Source organism: Phascolarctos cinereus, unplaced genomic scaffold (genome assembly GCF_003287225.1).
Source record: "Phascolarctos cinereus isolate Bilbo 61053 unplaced genomic scaffold, phaCin_HiC Scaffold_2;HRSCAF=192, whole genome shotgun sequence".
In the NCBI taxonomy this organism is placed as follows: domain Eukaryota; kingdom Metazoa; phylum Chordata; class Mammalia; order Diprotodontia; family Phascolarctidae; genus Phascolarctos; species Phascolarctos cinereus.
The window spans coordinates 20,268,244-20,289,406 of NW_027555625.1; the positions used below are offsets into that span (position 1 = coordinate 20,268,244).

General features: G+C 47.3%; 1 protein-coding gene across 1 annotated transcript; it reads left to right on the plus strand.

The window, feature by feature from the left end:
* The first annotated feature begins 3,276 nt into the window (after positions 1–3,276).
* STC1 (stanniocalcin 1) lies at positions 3,277–19,942 on the plus strand. The gene is made up of 4 exons (XM_021001164.2): positions 3,277–3,619; positions 7,972–8,114; positions 10,905–11,116; positions 16,941–19,942. The coding sequence occupies exons 1-4, from the start codon at positions 3,502–3,504 to the stop codon at positions 17,209–17,211; spliced, it is 744 nt and encodes a 247-aa protein (XP_020856823.1). The 5' UTR covers positions 3,277–3,501; the 3' UTR covers positions 17,212–19,942.
* Positions 19,943–21,163: the final 1,221 nt, after the last annotated feature.

Genomic DNA, 21,163 nt, shown 5'->3' on the forward strand with positions numbered 1-21,163 from the left:
AGAAAACCCCAAATGGGGTCACCAAGGGTTAGACATGACTGAAATGACTGAACAACAGTGTATGTCAGGCCCTGTACTGGGTGCTGGGGATAGAAAGACATTAGTGAAAGAAGCCTTGCCTTCCAGGAGCCTACTGGGAGGTGGAGTGAGAATCAACTCATACAATCCATACAAAATATAGAAGGAGAGTAGAAAGTAACTTGGGATGAAGGGGAAAAGGGTAATGGCAACTGGGAGGAAGCAGAAGTCCTTCCCGATCCCCGGTAATACCAATGTCTTTCCTTTGCTGATCATCTCCACTTTATCTTGTAGGTAGCTTGTGCTGTGGGATGTTGCTTCCTCAATTGGACCATGAGCTCCTTGAGCGCAGGGGTTATACTTTACCTATTTTTGTATCCTTGGTGCTTAGCACAGTACAGGGCACATAGAAGGCCCTTCATAGATGCTTTTTGACTGACCCAAAAAGAACTCATGCGGGAGGTGACACCCAAGCTGAGTTCTGAAGGAATCTGGGAAGCCTCAGAGGCAAAGGTGAGGAGGGAGAGGTTGGAGGCAGGTGCTTCTTATACTTTTCCTTGAGATGTTCAAAGCCACTGGAACCACTGTAGGCACCAGGATTTCTCACCTCCATCCCCACAAGCCACACACAGTCCTTCCAGATCTATCTCCTTGAATTTCTCCATCTCATCCTAGCTCTCAGAACCCTTCTGGACAGAATCTTCTGACCTTCATGTGTTCAAACCAACCTCCAGGCAACCCCTCACCCTTCCTGGGTCCATCATCTACTGGAGCAACCTGACTTTCACTGAAGGCTCCAGTCATTTCCCCCTTAACTCAGATGAACTTTCCAAGCTTCCCTCCTGCACATCCTCAGCCTTCCCTTGCCCTTCTCCCCAAGGGCCCTCAGGAAAGAAAATGAATTCATTCATCTAGCAGGTTTGGTTTTGTAGGAACCACTATTTCAATGATATGATGAAGCTGCTGGGCATAAATACACAGTCTATAACCCTTCAGGTATTCCTTGTGTCTCTGTGTAATGTGTGTGTGTGTGTGTGTGTGTGTGTGTGTGTGATTTAAGTGATACTGTGTATGTCTGCACACATACTTATTGGATCCAATGAGACCATATATGTAAAGTGTCCTGCACACGTGAAATCACTATACACGTGCAAATCAGTATTGTTATTATTATTATTATTAATGTTGGTTCTTTCACCTGTTTTGATGGTTTGTGTGACTGTGGGCCAGGTCACTTAACTTGTGTTTGCCTCAATCCACTGGAAAAAAAAAATGGCAAAACACTCTAGTATTTTTGCCAAGAAAAAACCATTGATAATGAACGGCCTTACGTGCCACGGTCCACGAGGTCACGAAGACAGTAACAACAACAAACAAAAATTGCCCTGGGACTTGTCCTTTGTTTAATTATTCAGTTGTGTTTGACTCTCTGTGACCCTGTGTGGGATTTTCTTGGTAGAGATACTGGAGTGGTTTGCATTTCCTCCCCCAGCTCATTTGACAGATGAAGAAACTGAGGCAAACAGGATTAAGTGACCTGCCCCGGGTCACACAGCTAGTAAGTGTCTGGAGTGAGATTTGTGCTCAGGTCCTCCTGACTCCAGGCCCAGTACTCTATCCACAGTGCCACCTAGCTGCCCACTAGTCTATTATTCTTCCTTTATATTTAATGTGCTACAGACTACTGTTCAGGCGGATAGAATGGCTGCTTTTGTCACTGAATATGATGCCTAGGAGATAGGCTCATCTTCTACGTACACAGTGGAGTCATCTTCAAGACACCTTCAGGAACCATAGAAGGATGAGGATGCGGGTGATGTTTCCCTAGAGCTTGACCAAAAGTCATCAGAACTGATCCCGGTATGTAGAATGTATCACAGAGTATCAGGGCTGGAAGGAATGTCAGAGACCATCTAATTGTAGTAGAAGGATCCAGGCATTTGGAGTCCAAAGGCAAATCCCACCTGGTCTGTGTGATATTGGGCAAATCACTGGACAGATCTGGTCTTCAGTTTCCTTCTCTGTAAAATGACATGCTTCTGAAGTCCCTTTCAGCTCTAAATTATGATCCAGTCATTTTACAGGGGAGAAAGCTGAGGCTCAGAGTGGGGAAGAGTGACTAGTCCAAGGTCACAGAGCTCCCTATTCATTCACTCATGCATGCATGAGTGCATTTAGTTATTCATTCAGTGTTCAATATTTACTGTGTGCCTGTCACTGAAGATACGAAACAAGATGAAGAAAACAAATTCCTTCCCTCGACGAATTTATTCTCTACTCAATTCTTAACCTGGGGAACAGGAACTCTATGTGTGTCTACTTGTATGTGTGCATTGTTATGTATGCAGGTATGGTATATATGTATATATACAGCATGTAAGTCTATTGTGTCTGTGTTACAACATACGCATATGTACCTACGTGCGCATACAACATATGTTTGTGTATATATCGATATATGTGTATATGTCGATAATACTACGCATTATATTCTATGCATGTAAAAACATTCTTATGAGAAGAGGTCCGAAGGCTTCACCAGACAGATACAAAATACTCGTAAAGAAGCTGGCGGTAACCAAGCTCCCCAGCAGCTTAGCTGATACCAGGACCTAGTTGTCCCTGGTCTCAGCCCAGTGCCGTGTCTCGCTACACTGCCTCGTGATCATACACGCACGGGGGGCCATGCCTCCCAGCTGCCTCAAGCTCATCGATCAGTCTGAGAACATGTGAGCGCTGCTGGGCGTGGGAGGGAGGAACGCGAGGTGTGGAGCTTGCAACACTAGGAGCATGCTTTTAAGATTAGTCTTAATCCTGAGATGGCTTGCTTAATTGAGCCCTACAAAGGACCCGGCTCCTCTCTCTCCAAAAGCTTCCCCCACCCCGCATTTTGCTAAATGATGTGAGAAAACGGGGCCTCTTTCGGAAAATTAAAGGATGCTAAGTAAGGTTATTTCCTTGAAGGAGAGTAATCATGGGGAGTTCTCTATTCCCCACCTCCCCCCTCCCACACACACACACACACACACACACACACACACACACACACACACACACACACACACGAAATATTGGCACCAGGTACTGAGATCTGCTGGAAAATATTCCTCCGAAGTCCAGGGCCCCGGCGCTTGAATGAGTGTGTGGCCGCTCATTGGCTGACCGGCCCCGCTCCTGATTGGCTCCCGATCCCGGGGAGCGATAAGAGCGGCTATAAATTCCCTGGGTGCTGCTCGGGAGCCCCCAGTTTGTCCAAGCCAAAGGTGCCAGCACCTCCATTCTGAGCGCGGCAGCGGCTGCAACGCCAGCAAGCTCGCAGCCAGCAGCCTCGCCCGCTCCCCGCCTCAGCCTCCAAACGTCCAGATCCACGTCTTCTCTCAAGCCGGGAGAGACAGGGAGGAAAGGAGGGGGGAGGAGGAGGAGAAGGAGGGAAGTGGGGATAGGGGGAAAAAACCCGGCAACTTAGCGGGAACTTCTCAGAGAATGGTCCACAACTCCGCCGTGTTGCTGGTGCTGGTGATCGGCGCTTCTGCAGCCACCGACTCGGAGCAGAATGACTCGGTGAGCCCCAGGAAGCCCCGGGGGGCGGCTCACAGCTCAGGTAAGCGGCCGGCCCGGCAGCGGGCACTACCCGCCCCCCCGTTTTCCCACTGCCCCTCCCTGCCCCCCACCCTAATCCCCCAGAGCTGTCCTGCATCTCCCGGCTCTTCTGCTAAAGCGTCTGCGGTTGTGTGTGCCGGCCGGCAGGCTGGAGCTCCGAAACGTGTTTCATTCATGCCCTGTGGCCCTAAAGCGGCGGGGGCAATCCAATAGCTCCAGGAAGCGAACCGCCTTTGTCTAATAAATTTCTATGCGACTGACGAAGAATCCGAAGAGAAGGCGAGCCCGGGGCTGAGGGGGTATTTCGTTGCATAAGCCTCTCAGTCAGATCGCCTGTAATCTGGCACGTACCCTGCTGGGAGGAGGGCTGGGGAGGGGGCGTGGGGAGCGTTTCCAGGCACGCTCTCAGCGCTTCGCAGGGACTGGCTCTGAAGGTGAGACCCGGACAGGCTGATGCAACCCAAGCCCCCCTTAGAAAAAAAAAAAAACACTTGGCATCCTCAGCCTTGCGGAGAGCACATGCTAAAATGAGAAGAAAAAATCCTTGAACCCTCAGGAGTGATGGGTCATCAAGGATGAATTCAAAGAGAAGCGCATTCCCTCTCCCCGGCCCTAGCATTGAAACATTGGTGCATCACATGACTAAGAAAACCCTTTAATTTTTTTTCTTTTTTTTCCCCCCAAACTGCAGCTGTTTGTCTGAGTGAAAGGGCTTTCTAGTCCTGGCTTCCGAAGCAGTTCCTTGCCTGTTGCCTTTGTCTCTAAAGGGTTAAGGGTCACTAGGAGTCAGCAGGGACATCTCTGGCCCCTGTTTTGTCTCCACACCTTTGTTCCCCCTCTGGTACCCGAGCACCTTTTCTCTGCTCCCTGGCCTCTGGGGAATCATCCATTCCCCACGCCTTCCCAAAGGTCAGAGCTGGGTCCTAGACGATGGAGCTTGAAGGGACTTTAAGAGCATCTAGCTCAAGCCTCTCATTTCACAGATTTAAAAAAAAAAAACAGACTCTGCGATGGGAAGTGACTAGCTCAAGGTCACCGAGAGAGCAAACATCAGAGCCAGGGTTCAAATTAGGCTTCTCAGACTTCCAATCCAGAGAGCCTTCCACCCCACCCTGAAAGATCAGCGTGAATGCATAATCTCAGAATCAGGTTTCAAACTACGGTAGATTTTGAGAGAACACCTATTCCAACCCTCTTCTATTGCAGAGCAGAAAACAGATGCCTAGAAAAGGAATGGAACCCAAGACTTAAAAATTTAGATCTGGAAGAGAACTCAGATCATCTAGCCTGACCCCTTGCTTGAAGAGAGTTGAAATGACTTGCCCAAGTTATATGCCCATAGCTAGTTAGTGGCAGGATTTGAAACCATGTCCTACAGCTAGTAAGTGGCAGAGGATTTGAACCCACCTCTCAGCTTTTCCTGACACCAAAGAGATAGCGGCAGGTGTCAGATGGGTAGCTTCTCTCCAGAATTTGTCCTGCTTCCTCCTTCCCAGAAGACACACGCAATTTCTCCTCCACCTCCACCCTCCCCCAGCCCAATGGAGAGTAGTAGGTCTCTGGGCAATGGTCCCATTTCCTTTTGTACTTTGGTTGCTATAGAAATCCAACGATTCCCTCCCAACTCTAGCCTGCCTAAGACAATAGCAGCCCTAATGCATATTAAAACTGCTTCGAGCAAAGTTATCATTTGAACCCGTGGAAATCTATAATTAGGGAAATGACTTGTAGCATCCCAGAGGCTGGGGAGGGGGGAGGGGCGGGGAAGCCCAACTGAACCCAGGAAGCTTTTGATCTCTGAGGAGAATCCTGTGGAATGGAGGCTGCAGATAGCTTCTTGCTGAGCTGCCTGCCAGAACCCACCCCACCCCCCCTTCTGGAGGGAAGAAATTACTTTTATGGGAGATCTTATCCAGAATGCAAAAACCCTCATGCAAGTTTTCATCTTGTGGTTTTCTCCCAGTCTTGCACAACGGGGTCCTTGGACTCATTACTCCACACCTGTGTCTCTCCTAAATAAGGCTTTTAATGTCGAGAGAGAGAGAGAGAGAGAGAGAGAGAGAGAGAGAGAGAGAGAGAGAGAGAGAGAGACAGAGAGAGAGACAGACAGAGAGAGAGAGAGAGAGAGAGAGAGAGAGAGAGAGAGAGAGAGAGAGAGAGAGAGAGAGAGAAAATATGACTGAATATTGTGTGTTGCTCTGAGCACGATTCTATAATGGGGGGGACTAGGGAAAAATACCAGCTGGCTCTATTCCCTTTTTGGCCAACCCAAAGGTGAATGTGACTCGGGCAGCCTAGGAGGCTGATGGGTTCACAGGTGGACATGTGGAATCGTTTTCTACCCTTCTGTGGTGAATTGTGAGACAATGTAATACAGTGGCTGGAGGGAACACAGAGTGGTATACTTAGAGTCAGAAGGCATCTAATCAACCCCCTCATTTCAGAAATGAGAAAATTGAGTCCAGAGACTGCGCTGTGATTGGCCCAAGGGCATGGAAGTAGTAGAAGGAAAAAGAAGGTTTTGAACCCAGACCTTCAAATTCCAAAATCCAGTATTCTTTTTGCTGTATCATGCTGCCTCCCAAGGTTTGGTCTTTGGATCAAGAAGGCCTGGGCTCAAGTCCTTCCTTCTCACACTTACCAGCTGTGTGACCCATAGCTAGCCACCAAACTTCTAAGGCTCTGAAGTCCCAGAGGAGTCGATGATTGGCATTGGTGAAGGGAGTTTCCAAACTGGGAGTTTCCCTCAATGACAAAGAATAGATTTGGACTTTTTGAAAAAGTATGTTCTCGAAAGAGCTCTCTAGAGCCAAACTGGCTGGTTTCCTTCTCCACTGCCTCCCCACCCCCAATCTTACCTAAGTGCAGACATTCCTGCTTTCTGAACTTATACCTGTTTCTTAGAATGCCTGTTAAGTCCTAAAGGTAATAATGCCTTATAAGACTCAGTAAAGGGAGGCATTGTGGGACAGTGGAAAGATCGTCAACTCTTAAGCCCGAGAACCTGGGTTCAAAGTCTGCCTCTGACTGTTCACTTCCTGTGGACTCTGGGCAAGTTGTCTCATCTTTTTGGGGGGTCACATTCCTCTGACTCATGGATTGGTTTAATGGCCTCCGAAACCCCTTTCAGCTCTGAATCTGTGATCCTAACAGCTACTCACATTTCTGTAACAACTGGGGAAAGCCTTTTCTTCCCAACAGCTCTGTGAACTAGCTATTATCCCATTTACAGATAGAGAAACCGAGGTTTGGAGAAGTGTTATAAATTACTCATCCAAAGTGGCACAGCTAGTGGTCTTCTGATTCTTAATCCCAGGCTTCTTTTTTTTTTGGGGGGGGGAGGCAGGGAAAGGGAGGATATATCCTCCCCCACCTTTCCTCTGTAGAATTAAACATGTGCTCCAGTTGGTAAAGGTTTCAATTTAGGACCAGAGGACTTGAATTCAGATCCTACATCTGCAATGACTTTGGACAAGGTCACCTCTGGGCTTCTCACTGGATCATAAATTAAGACCAGGAAGAGATCTTAGAGCTGAAGAAATGAATTGCCCAAGGTCACACAGCTAGTCTGAGAAAGAATTTGAGGCTGTATTTGAACTCAAGTCTTCCTGACTCCCAAGCCCATTGAACGAAGTGACTTCTAAGGTCCCCTGTGGTTAACATTTTATGATCCTGTTTTCTGAGACATTCAAATAAGGAGGAAAATCTCCGGGTGGGTGGACCCTTGCCTCTCATTCTTTCATATTTCTTCTCCCTCCCTCCTCCTTGGGCATCCCACTTTGATTCATTTGCTGGTTTCATACCTAGAGGCAACTGGTGGATAGAGCTAGAGTCAGGAAGACTTGAGTTCAGATCCAGCCTCAGACACTTACTAGCTGTGTGACCCTGGGCAAGTCACTTAACTTGTCTTCTTCAGTTTCTTCATCTATAAAACAGGAATAATTATGGCTCCTACCTCCCAGGGTTGTTGCTAATATTTGTGAAAGAGCTTAGTGCAATGCTTGGCGCATAGTAGGTACTTAAAAATTATTATTCCCAGGCAGCTAGGTGGTGTAGTGGAGAGAGTACTGGTCCTGAAGTCAGGAGGACCTGAGTTCAAATCCGGCCTCAGACACATAACACTTACTAGCTGTGTGACCTTGGGCAAGTCACTTAACCCCATTGCCTAACCCAAAAAGAAAAAAAGAGATGATTCCCTTCCCCTTCCTGTCCCATACTATGGACTTCTTGTCTGGGTTCTCTCTCCCTAAGATGCCAGACTCCACTGTAGAGGCCTCATCTGTCCTACCAACGTGCTTGAAGACTGGATCCCACCCCCACCCCACTGACTCGTGTTGTCTCTCCTCTTGTCAGCTGAAGTGATCCGATGCCTCAACAGCGCTCTGCAGGTGGGCTGTGGGGCTTTCGCGTGTCTGGAAAACACTACCTGTGATACAGATGGAATGTATGACATCTGCAAATCCTTCCTGTACAGTGCCGCAAAATTTGATACTCAGGTAAGAGGCATTGGGAGGGAGGGATCGATCACCTCCAGCCACAACTGAGGTGAATGTCTGAGTAAGGGACAGAGGCTGTCTTCCTTCCCCTATCCTCCTCCTCACCCCAACCCCAATCACCTTTGTGAACAAAGGCTCAGATCTTCACTCCACTGGGGGTCTCAGAGGGTCTTTGATGGGGGGTGACTATGGAGCAGTAGAAAGAGCTCTATTTGGAATCAGAGTACCTCAGATCAAAGCCTGGCTCTGCCCCTCATTCTGAGCCTCAGTTTCCTCTTCTGTAAAATTGGGGAGGGGGGTGTAAAACTATGACCTTTTAGGTCCCTTTCAGCTCCAACTGATGATCCTGTGATCCTGGTGGGATCGGACAGAGGTGGGGGAGCAGAAAATTACTTTTCCTTCATGTTATGAGCCCATAAAGGATTCCTTTCAAAATAGTTTTCTCCTAGAAATAAGAACTAGGAACTGGGCAGTTTTCCTTCTGGAAGCAAAGCCAAATGATGAGTCTCTTTCCTTGCAAAGGTTTTAAGTGGCTTCCGAGGTCCCTCTAAATCTGAAGGTTTTTTTCACGTTTCTCTCTAATATCACCTCCTTTCCTTTCTCACGACAACTCCAGAAGACGGGTGGAGGGGCACTCTGGCAGACAAAACTTCCACGAGCCTCCCGTGGGCTCAGGTACCTCAGTGACAGCCCCACGTTGGCACCATGCCCTGTTTACACCCAGCATCGTGCCTGTTGGCCCCAGAGGGTGCTGCTTTACTAGGGTGGGGACTGTAGCACATGGTGAAGATCCTGAGGCAGCAAAAGGCAAGGAAAAAAACCCGTAGCCTTGGGAGCCCCTCTCTGGTAAGATAAAGCAGTTAGGAAGCACTCACGAGCGATCCAGTCAGGCACTGCCTTCCAAGAGCTAGTTCTGTAGGAGGAAGACAATACATAGAGAAGAGCTGGGGACAGGCCAGATTCTAAGGTGGGGTGGGGGTGGGGAGGCTGTGGACAGAGATAAGGAGAATGGGCGGTATGAAGGTGAGATGGCCAAGGAGCAAGGAGGGCTGGTTCTGGGTAAGATAAGGTTAAGCTTCCCTATCAAAGCCAGGGAGGCCATTTCCTACATGTATAAGCTCTCCACACTACTACCCCCAAGTATGGCCCTCATTCCTCATGGCACTTTACTGGCATGATCTCATTTGAAGCTGGGCAGTTGGTGCTATGGTTACCACCTTCATTTTGTAGATGAGGAACTCAAGGCCCACAGAGGTCAAGTGACTTGGCCAAGGTCACAGAGCTAACAAGTACCAGAGGCAGGATTCTAACCCAGGTCTTCCCAACTTCAGCATTTTATCCACACATGGATACCTTCTTCTTTAATAATGAGGCAGTTAGGTGTCCCTGTGGATAGAGAGCTGGCCCTGGAGGAAGAACCCATTTCAAATCCTGCCCCAGACTTTTATTAGCTGTGTGACCCTGGGCAAGTCATCTGAATGCTCTGTGCCTCTGTTTCCTCCTCTGTAAAATGGGGATAATAATAGCACTTCCATCCTGAAGTGGCTATGAGAATCAAATGAGGTAATATCTGTAAAGTGCTTTGCAGACCTTAAAGCACTATGTAAATGATTTTATTGTTACTCATTTGTGTCCAACTTTTCATGACTCCACTTGGGGTTTTCTTGGCAGAGATACTGGAGTGGTTTGTCATTTCCTTCTCCAGCTCATTTTACAGATGAAGAAACTGAGGCAAACAGGGTGAGGTGACTTGCCCAAGGTCACACAGCTCGTAAGTGCCTGAGGCTGGATTTGAACTCAGGTCTTCTTGACTCCAGGCCAATCATCTTATCCACTGTGCCGCTTGGCTGCCTCATGTAAAAGATAGCTGTTATTAATGATCAATGTGCCACCTTCTTCACAGAGATGCCATGAGCACTTTGTGAAGTACACAGAGACATAGAAGGGCTGGCTAGTTTTATTTCTCAAGTGGCCAGGACACTGAGCCCCTGGGCCTGAAGCTCCTTCAATGGCTCTGGAGGACCTAGGCTTAGATTCTCACTCTGCTGCCGACTCCTTTTGGGCCCATGAGTGCATCATTGCCCCTATTTGAGATGGAGGTTTCTCATCGGTAAAACCAGAGGACGAACAAGATCAGTGACCCTCTAGCCTGGCCACTGCCCTTGGTCCAATCCTGCCTCCTCTGGAATGTTGCCTTAGTTACCCCAGAGGTGTCTCTGCTTCCAGACTCCCCCTTCTCTAATCCGTCCTTGACACAGCTACCAAAGCAAAGCACTCCCTGCTTCCCTCCTTCTCAAGAAGGTTCAAGGTCTCCCTGTCTCCTAAGCCCTTCCCAGCCTGACTCCGGGCAGACTGCACATCACTCCCCTTCTTATGGCCTCTCAAGTCCAGCTAAATTGCTTTTTTTCATGCACCACAAGGCATCTCCCATCTCTATAGCTTTGCCTCGTGCCTGGAATGTGCACCCTCCTCACCTGTTCCTTTGGGGATCCCCATCTTCCTTCAAGGCAAGCTCAAGGGCCAACCTTCCTACATGAAGGTCTTTCTTGATCTCCACTGCCACCATATGTTAGTGTCCTCTACAATGCCTTTGAATGTGCCTTCTAATTATTTGCTGTTATCTATGTTGTCTCTCTCCAGTAAGGGCCATTTCTTCTCTCTTTTCTTCCTGTTTCAGTATCCCCTGTACTTCACACAGTGCCTTGCAAACAGTGGGTACTTAATAAGTGCTTGTAGAGTAGAATGGTCCCAACCAATGCTAAGTCCCTCCTTTTCTCATGGACCTTTCAGGGAAAGGCCTTCGTCAAAGAAAGTCTGAAGTGTATCGCCAATGGCATTACCTCCAAGATCTTCACGGCCATTCGGAGATGTTCCACATTCCAGAGGATGATCTCCGATGTACAAGAGGATTGTTACCACAAGCTGGACATATGCGGTGTGGCCAAGAAGAACCCCGAAGCCGTATCTGAAGTGGTCCAGCTGCCCAATCAGTATTCCAACAGGTACCCCATTATTCCTTGGGCCAAAGACGGGAGGGGGGAGAGAGATGAGACAGACTGACCTCTGTGTCACCGAACCTTCCCTCGCCCTGCAGGGAGAATGGTAAGACTGCTCCTGAAGCTTTCGCTGCAAGGGTAGGAGAAATCATTCAAGACTTGCCGAATCACCTAACTTTAAAGTTAGGATTGCTTTCCAAAGTGTGTGGAAGGACCATAGGTCCCTATCTGGGAGTGACCTGAGGATTCACATAGTCCAGCCCTCTCACCTTCAGAGAAGAAAATTGAGATCTAAATGAGCGAAGGTGGGGCATTGGACAGAGTGCTCAAATCCAGCTTTAGATACTAACTAGCTGTGTGACCCTGAGCAAGTCACTTAACCACTTTCTGCCTCAGTTTCCTCACCTGTAAAATGGGGGTAACAATAGCCACTACCTCCTGGGGTCATTGTGAGGCTCAAGTGAGATAATATTTGTAAAGCACTCAGCACAGTGCCTGGCACACAGTAAGCACTATTTGTGAGCAATTATGATTGTTGTTGTTATACACATTGGCTCCTGAGTCTAAATCCAGCACTCTTCACTGAACAAATACTGATCAAATACCAGGCACTGGGGATACGGAAGCAAGAATGAAGCCATTCCTGCCCTCAGTGAGCTTATACTTTATTACTAGAGGGCAGACATTATGGTAGTCACTGAGGATACAGAAGCAAGAATGAAGCCATTCCTGCACTCAGTGAGCTTACACTCTAATACTAGGGGGCAGACACTATGGTAGACACTGAGGATACAGAGACAATGATGAGACAATCCCTGCCCTCAGTGAGTTTCCAGTCTCCTGAGCATTTATAAGTATTTACTCTATGAAGAGGAGAAGAAGCTTTTCTTCTTCTTCAGAAAGGGGAGGGGATCTAAGACCTGGGGTCCCTGCAGCTGGGTCACCATAGGCAAATCACTCTTTCCTCTTTGAGCCTATTTTCCTCACATGTCTAATGGCTCCAAGTTCCAGCTCAAAACATAAGATTGAGTCCCAGATTCAGCATCTATTCACTGCATGACCACAGGCAAATTGCTTAACTTCTCTAAGCAAATCAAAACTAGATAACCTGGGGGAAGGGGGTCCTTTCTAACCTTATATCTGTGATACTTTGATTATCCCCACTTTAAAGTGAAAAAAGTGGCCTTTAGAGAGATGATTTACCCGGAATGGGAAATTGAGCCAAGGGCTTCCTAGCTCCCAGCTCAGCATCTGATCTACTGTGTTGATGATAACAGGCATTTCATTTATAACAGTAGTTTCATTTTGCCAAGTACTTTATGTCTATTGTCTCATTGAAGCTTCACAGAAATCCTAGGAGATGGGTGCTATTATTATCCCCATTTTACAAATGAAGAATATGAGGCTCAGAGAGGTTTCATGACATTCCCAAAGTCAGAAAGCTAGCAATTATCAGAGGCAGGATTTGAACCCAAGTCTTCCTACCTCTAAATGCAGCACACTACCTGCTTCATTGTACTGGGTAAGGGGGTCTTGTGCAGAAAGGCCAGTCTTGACAATTCTACCCTGAACCCTACACATACACACACACACACACACACACCCCTTTCTTCCCCTTCTTGCTAATTTCCATCTTTCCTCATCTTCTTTTATTAACTGTCCAATCATAAATCTAGAGCCACAAAGGACCCCAGTAGTCATCTAGTCCACTCTTTTCATTTTACAGATGAGAAGACTGAGGCCGAGGTAGGTAGAAGTAACTTACCCAAGGTTACAGAGCTGGGTTTGAACCCAGCTCTCTCGTGACGTTCCCTGCAAAGCCCGAGCTGGCATTTGGAGACCCGCATTTTCAAAGCGACCTTTCCCCAGTGCTTTTGTTGGAGCTGGCTAAATTTTATGACTGTTTAGAGGGGCAGAGTTTTCCGGTTCCTTGACAGGCTGCCCTTCGCTAGCTGAGATCTCTGCTCCCCTGAAACATCCTGCTTTCCCAGCTCGATCTCAGCATAGACACACACAGAACCTGTGCCAATTGGCAAGGAGGAATAAGAGGAAGTAGTTAACGGTCCATTCCACTTTCCTGTGACTTATCTGAAGTAAGGTGGGGGAGGAGAGGCAAAGACCCCTGCCAGCCAGCCCTGCCCAGGAAGAAGGGCCAGCGAAGGGAAGCAGGTCCCTCGAGGAGCTGAGAGAGGGGGAGGTCAGGTGCCCGCCCCTATAGCTGAGCTTGGCCAGAGGTGGCCTTTTGCCACTGTGGGCAACCGGATGAGGCCGCCAGGGAAGGCTGAGAGTCAGTGAGCTCTACGCCCCAGACCAGAGCCAGTGCGTGTCACCGATGACGCTTCCCACCTCTCTGGTGCATGGACAGGGAACAGGAAACAGGAGAATAATATTGATCGAGGGAAACAAAAGGCTATTTATAAATTTTCACACACTGAGTTCCTAAGCCACATGGACTCCAGGGCTGAGAGGAGCCCAAGTCTGGGCTCAGATCGAAACTTGTGTTCTCGTGAGAAAGTTGGGACCAGCTCTTTACCAAGCCTGGGGAAACTGACCCCTTCAGGGTGGATTTGTCAAAGGAGAGTGAGAAAACTAAAGCCAGGCTCTTTAATTTCCCATTCTGGGTAAATCACCTCTCTAAAAGCCACTTTCTTCACTTAAAGTGGGGATAATCAAAGTATTACAGATGTAGGGTTAGAAAGGATCCCCCTCCCCCAGGTTATCTAGTTCCGATTTCCTCAGAGACGTTAAGCAATTTGCCTGTGTTGTGCAGTGAGTAGATGCTGACTTCGGGCCTTGAATCAGGAGGACAGACCTGAGTTTGAACACTGCCTCAGCCACCAGCCATGTGGCCCTGGGCATGTCACTCTGCCCTGCCTTAGTTTCCTCACCTTTAAAATAAAGACAGTAATACCACCCGCTACCTCCCAGGATTGTTGTGAGCCTCAAAAAAGATGACAAGCAATGTGTTTAATGATAATGCCTGGCACGTTAATCATGATTATTGTTATTGTTGTAACTGTGTAGGTTGAATGATAAAGACCCTGCCACTGACTTGTGTGTGACTTTAGGCAAGTAATCACCTTCTCTGAGCTTCAGTTACCTTACCAGCAAAATGCAGGAGCTGGACCAGGGCTCCCTCTAACATTGACATTCTGAAATTTGAAGTTCTTAACTTAGGCTGCATGCACAGTTCCTTAAAGGTACCCAAAGGCCTCTTCTTCCCAGCGACCAACCGATGGCAACAGGGCATGGTCCTTTTCTCATCGGCCAGGAGATCCCAAGAGGCCAAAGCCCAGACGATGGTAGAGAAGGGAAGGGCTGGCAGAGAGAGCTGGGATCTGTCCATGGCTCTCTCTGGCTAGCCACCCAGACAGAGGGAGGGCTCCGTCCTTCTTCATGCTAGAACCTTCCCTAGATATGATCTCCTGGCATCCTGATCCAGCTTCTCTGTACATAATTGTCCATGTGTGTCTTCCCCATTAGACTCTGAGTGCCATGAGGGCAGTGGCTGGTATTGTTTTTCTTTGTATCCCTAGTGCTTAGCACTGTTCTTAGCACTAGTAGGTGCTTAACAAACACTTCCTGACTTGACTCCTGCCATGGGGTTGATGCTGGTTACCTCTTTTGCCTTTCTCCGGTCATGGGGACCATCTCGGCTTGCCTTGTCTGGGACAGATCCAAGCCCTGTCCTGTGCTAGGTAGGAGCATCATAGGGTCATCTGTCTAGAAATAGAAGGCATCCAGAGGTCATCTGTTGCAACCATCTCATCTTACAGGTGAAGAAATTGGGTCCAGGGAGGTCATGACTTGCCTAAGGTTACACTGGCAGTAGATGTCATTGTCAGAATTTGAACTCAGATTCTCTTGGTCCATAACAGTTGGTGGGGTTAGGCAAAGGGATGTGTTGGCAAGGGTCATCATTCTCAATGGAGAAACGTTATGGTCTAGTGGACCAGGGGCTAGGCTTGGAGTTACAAAGACAAGTTTGCCTCCTGCCCACCTATATAGTCATGGACCCAGTTAAGTCCCAGAACCTCACAAAATTAACTGAAGGCTTAGGTACCCAGGCCCAGATTTGGGGACCCAGATTGGCTTCCCAGCAGCATCAACTATTCCACCCTCAAGATAGAGGGGTGAGATGCCTTAGAGGGAGCTCTTGCCTCTGCAGCAATACTCACCATCCTTCCTGACTCAGTTTCCCTCCACCATGGGAACAAACGTCAAAGGCCTGCCATCTTGACAACAGCCAACATTTCAGATGAGGTTGGGCGAGTGTGTGGATAGCTGCAGTCACCACTGCATTATAGCTGGTCTATACCTCCCCTCCCCTCCAGATCATAGGATCTTGGGCTGGAACAGTCACCTCATGGTCCAGCCTCCCCAATGTACAGATAAGGAAAGTGAGGCCATAAGGGTGTGGATCTTAGAATATTAGAACTAAAACTGATTGGAAGCAACCCCAGTGGTTATCTGGTCCAACCCCCTTCACTTTTCAGATGAGGAAACTAAGGCCCAGAGTGTATATGTCATAGAATGTTAGAAAGAATCTTAGAACTTGGGATGTCAGAACTGGAAGCAACCCTAGAGTTCACCTAAGCTGCCACTCTTCATTTTATAGTGGAGAAAACTGAGACTCCAAAAGGTTATTAGTAGAAGAAATAATTATAATAGTGGATATCTATGCATTGCTTGAAGTTTCAAAGCACTTCACATAAGTCATCTCATGATCCTCAAAACTGCCTTTGGAGGAAGGTGCTGCTTTTAATCTCCATTTGGCAGGTGAGTAAAATGACTCTGAGACTGGTTAAATGACTTGCCCAAGATCACACAGATGGTAAGAGCTAGGATGTAATGTCAGGCCTTCCATCGCTGAATGGAGTGTTCTTTACGCTGCATCTATTCTTAGCTCCTGTAATTTCTAACCCTATGGGGAAGATATGCCCCAATTTAGAATAAATAAATAAACAAGAGTGAAGTGTGATCTCCCCTTGAGGTTGGAGAAGAAAGGACACCCAGGGCATTTTTGGCTAACCCAGCTCCAACTCCCCTCCCACAATCATCATCTCAACTCTGTCCAAGAGCAGGAAGGTCATCCCCTAAACTCATTAGATATGTTCTGCTCCATTTACCACATAGCCTTCAATGGACCTCTCTGGAGGGGTTAAGTCATACTGGGAAAATGACTAACCCCCTGCCCTCTGCAGAGAATTAAAAATAAGCAACCTTTTTTTCTTACTCAAAGTGTAGCCTGGAATATCCCTCCCCATTCCATCCCTACCCCCAGTACCTTATACAGAAAGAACACTGATCCTAGGAAGTCTAGAGCCTTGGGCTGGCTCTGCAACCTTGGACAAGTCACTTCCCCATCTGGTCCTCAGTTTCTTCCTCTTTAAAAAGAGTGAGAGAGTAGGCTAAATGAGTTTTCAGGTCTCTTCCAGCTCTCAAAACCCTGTGGTCTTTCCAATTTGAAAATGCTCCACAATTCTTAGAAGGTTGGACAACCACCTAGATTGTATAAGAGACCAGCATGGGATCGGTTCCATCTGGAAACAGTCACCTTCTAAATGGAACAAAAGGAACCAGACCCATCAGTAACCTCCCTCCCACCTCACTCCCTGGGAGAAGCTTAGATTTAGGGCCGGGGAGACCTGGGGTCAGATGCTGCCTCAGGTGCTTACTAGCTGTAAGCCTATGATGCATCCTATCTCTGTGACATTAGGTATCACCCTTTGCACGAGCATCTGTGACTCAGCTTGACAAGTACTTATTCATCCCTTGACTCTCCCCTGGGTGGACTTAGTTATGAAACTTGCTTTCTCCTGTCCGCCAGATACTACAACAAGCTTGTTCGTAGCCTGTTGGAATGTGATGATGAGACAGTGACCAGAATCAAAGACAGCCTGATGAAGAAAATCGGCCCCAACATGGCCAGCCTCTTCCATCTGCTACAGACGGACCACTGCGCCCAAACGCCACCTCGGGCTGACTTCAGCAGGAGGCGAATGGCAGAGCCTCAGAAGCTAAAAATCTTCTTCAGGAACCTCCGAGGTGAGGATTCTGCTGCCTCCCACATCAAAGGCACATCGGCCGAGAGTGCATAACAGAGGCGGGGGCGTTCACACCCCTGCCAAGATAGTTTCATTTTAGGGGAGATAATGTGCCCATCTTGAGTGTACTGCGCCTGGTTTAATTTTTTTTTAAACGTTTTTATTTCAAAGTAGTTCCTATTATCTGTCTTCCTTTTCCTCCCACCCCCACCTCCCCACCACCACCCCATCCCTTATAGACTGCATGGAACTAGCTTCTGTATCCAGTGTCCTGTCATTGCGATGGCAATGTCCCCAAGAACTGAACAGATGTGACCCTACTGCATCTTCCCCAGTGGAAACGACCCTTGTCCATGCCCTCCCCCAAACGGCCCTCCGACCCCATCCCTCCGCGCTGTCCCTGAACCACCAGGGTTTTGAAGACGTGGAGCCCTTTAGCATAGTTACCCCATGGAGTTAGCCGCTAGGGAACCACTGGAGGTTTAACTGCGCATATCAACCGCGCCGAGAGACGCCGATGGAGTTCGTGTTATGAATCTGTGCTGGCCATGGACGAATATGAATGCTCTGCTTTGTGGGTCCCTGGTGAAGTAGCAGCGTGCGATCGCGATCCCTCCAATGTCGCCTTTCCTTTTGTATTCGGGGCTCACTACTAAAGTGCTCGTGCCTCATTCTCCAGCCTGTCACGTTGTGCTTTTCGATAGAGAATCAAACTTCTATCTCCATGTACTGTAACTGCTCAGAGCTTTAAAAGTCTCTTTAACACTTGTCTTAAAAACTAGCCTATCTTAAGGTCTAACTGTGGAATGTAAAGAGCTGAGGACTCACATACTGTAGATAAACGCCCAAGAAAGCTGCTTAGACCGAGCAGCAAATAATAATAACTTTATTGCCTAGAGATTTAGCCTCATGACATAGCTTTGTTTTTCTCTTTCTGGGAATAGGGTAGCTTCTCTCATGACTAGAAGTACATATACATGCTCTTGTGGCCTTTTTAATCTTTAAGTATAATTAAAAGGATAGATGTCACTTCCCTCTGCATCAGAATCTGAGGTGGGCCTCTATTCGTTTTGGGTCAGGGAAACCAGCGGGCATTTCTGATGAAGCCCAGCTGAGGAGCTGACCTCTTGGTCGACCACCTCAAATCTGCGGCTGCTTACTGTTCCCTTAAATCTGGCTAGGAAGTAGCTCTATATCACACGTGGGAAACGGAGTTCCCAGAGCAGTCTGTTCCGTATCTTAGGAATTGTAACTTCTTGGCAGGCCACCCCTCCATGGCAAAAAAGGATGGTGAGAAAATGAGACAGGTAGCTCACCATTCCCTCTTTTGAAGGGCAAGGGGTTGAGGGAGGTCAAATAATCCTGGGCCATCCAGCCTTAATAGAAATCTCCAGTATTTTATGTTTTCTGGGCTTTATCATGTTGCTGACCATCATTAAATGGCCGGCTGGGGATGGCATTGCAGCTTTTCGAGGAGAGAAAGACAGAGACAGAGACGAAAATCCCCCCCACCCCACCACACCCCAGAGCTGGGGGTTTCATCAGCTTACTCATAAGGCCTCAGTATCACGAGTAACTTCTCGATATACGTCCAAAAGTTTCTCAAGGTCACTGTCCTTGGCCTTGGTGGTCCCTCCCAGGCAATGCTGCCCACCAGAAGTCAAGCCTTCTAAACTTACTTAGATAGAAACTATTGGTGCTTCATTCTCCCTGAAATATAGGCAGGAGGTGACCCCATCCTGTAGATTCCCAGAGAGAGAAGGGATGAGGGCAGAGTAGGTCTCTAGCTAAAGAGGAAGCAATACAACCAACCTTACCACAAAGCCTTTAAACCAATCACTTGCTGCCAAGGTACCCAAAGCAGCTGTGTGAATGTTACTGCCCCCCTCCTCCCCCTAAGCCTGCCCCCCCATGAAGCCCATCCTCGGGGCATTCAGCAGTGAGCTGAGCCTATGGACCTGAAGGGTCACCTGCAGCTCTCCACTCCCAAAGAAATGGGCACCATGTCATCTTGTTGGGCATTGGGTGAACCATAGTCTGGGGCCCCCTTTATCAGGTAGGGTCGATGACTTCTCTAAACAAGAAAAGCTAATGGCTTGTGTGTCCTTATCCACATTAGCCATCCCACTGAGCTAGGATCCCTGTTGGGGTTTCAGCAAAATTACCGGGGAATGTCTTACATCAGTCATGGGAATTCTTTCTTTTTGCTGTGGTTCCTTCACACCCCTCTAAAGTATATATACATATATGTATATGTGTGTGTATATATGTATATATACATATGTGTACATATATAATTTATGTATTTATGGAAAGAAGCAATTCTTACTTGTCAATTTTCTTTTTTTTTTTTGCTTCTCCCCTCCCTTCCCACTCCTTCTCCCCATCGCCTCCCTACCTACTGTTCCAAAGTTTTTGTCTTGAATTCCCTGCCCAGAGTGATTTGGGGGCAGATCTCCACCTGTCTGCATGATTCTTCTCTTGTGATCTGGTTGCACTTTAGAAAATTTTGTGCCATTATATTTGCATTAATGTATTTATAATTTAAATGATATTTAGGGGGTTGGGGCTGAGTACTGGAATAAACAGTGAGCATATCTGGCATATGTCATTATTTATTGTTGAATTACATTTTAAGCTCCATGTGCATATAAAGGTTATTAAACATATCATGGTAATGAGAGATTCAAGTTATTTTCTTTGCTTATTTTTATAATTAAAAGATACCATAGCATAATATGAAGTGAATTCCTTCTGAGACAAAAAAATAAAGTGTTAAGTTTTATTTTTTGCCCTCTTTGGTGTCTTTCATTGTTTTGTTTTGTTCTGTTTTGTTAGTTTTCATGTAGAATGACATCCCACTATATAGCACAGGTTTGGAAGGTCCTTTACTTTATCCCTTAGGCAGCAGTGAGTCAGCTTTGGAGATTTAAAAAGAAGGTCTGTCTCATACCATGTTTCTGGGGCTCCTTAACTTTCTAGAGAGGGGCACTAGGGTGCTGGGGCTCTTTCTAGGTGAAGTCAGACTCTGGGGAAAATTAATGAATGATTTCTTAGTCCTTTCTCTTCAGCTCTGCCTGGGTGACCTTAGGCAAAGCTCTTTATTCCTCTAAACCTCAGTTTCTCCTTCTGTCCAATAAGGGAGTGGGGATAGATGACCTTTAAGGTTCCTTCTAGCTCTAAATATGAGCCTTAATTGTCTCTTCAGATTACGTTTTGGTCCTTCAGTTCCTGTGTATTATTGACGACTAATACAAGGGTTGCCACCTATAGGCAGAAAATATATTACATCTGTCTGATCCAGACTGCTAAAACTTCTCATTGCACTGTTTTCCCACCAAATTGGCCCAAATCACCAGCTTAGTAATGATTGTTAGGGGGATCACTTCAGACTCCTTCCCTATGAACATGGGTATATGGCTACAAGTAAAGGAAATCATTCCTTTTGTGTAAAAGTCAAGCTTTGTACGACCTAATCTCTAAGGTTGCCACCAGCTCTAATCTGTGATCCTGTGGATGGATTAATTCTGTGAATAAAGGACAGACAGCTCGTTTTATTGTCAAAGAATCTCAGAATCTTCTCAGCAGCCATCCGAGCAAACCCCTACCTGAAACAATGGTCTTGGAGTTATGAAGTTGTCACTGAGTCATTTCAGTCACGTTTGACACTCCGTGACCCCATTTGGGCTTTTCTTGGCAGTGATACTGGAGTGGTTGGCCATTTCCTTCTCTAGCTCATTTTGCACATGAAGAAACTGAGGCAAATGGGATTAAATGACTTACCCAGGGTCATACAGCTACTGTATGTCTGAGGCTGGATTAGAGCTCAAGAAGATGAGTCTTCCTGACACTATCTACTGCACCACCCCATTTTACAGATAAAGAAATATAGACAGATGGAAATTACTTGTCCACCACGCAGCAAGTATCTGAGACAACATTCAAATTTGGGTCACCCTGCCTCTAGGACCAGCACTGTCCACTGAGCTATCTAGCTGCCTCAGAC

What these genes read in the sequence shown, in the direction of transcription:
- STC1 (XM_021001164.2), top strand. Translation starts at nt 3,502, where the DNA reads ATGGTCCACAACTCCGCCGTGTTGCTGGTGCTGGTGATCGGCGCTTCT. An exon ending in GGGGGCGGCTCACAGCTCAG is followed by an intron (nt 3,620 to 7,971) that starts GTAAGCGGCCGG and finishes TCCTCTTGTCAG; the next exon opens with CTGAAGTGATCCGATGCCTC. An exon ending in CCGCAAAATTTGATACTCAG is followed by an intron (nt 8,115 to 10,904) that starts GTAAGAGGCATT and finishes TGGACCTTTCAG; the next exon opens with GGAAAGGCCTTCGTCAAAGA.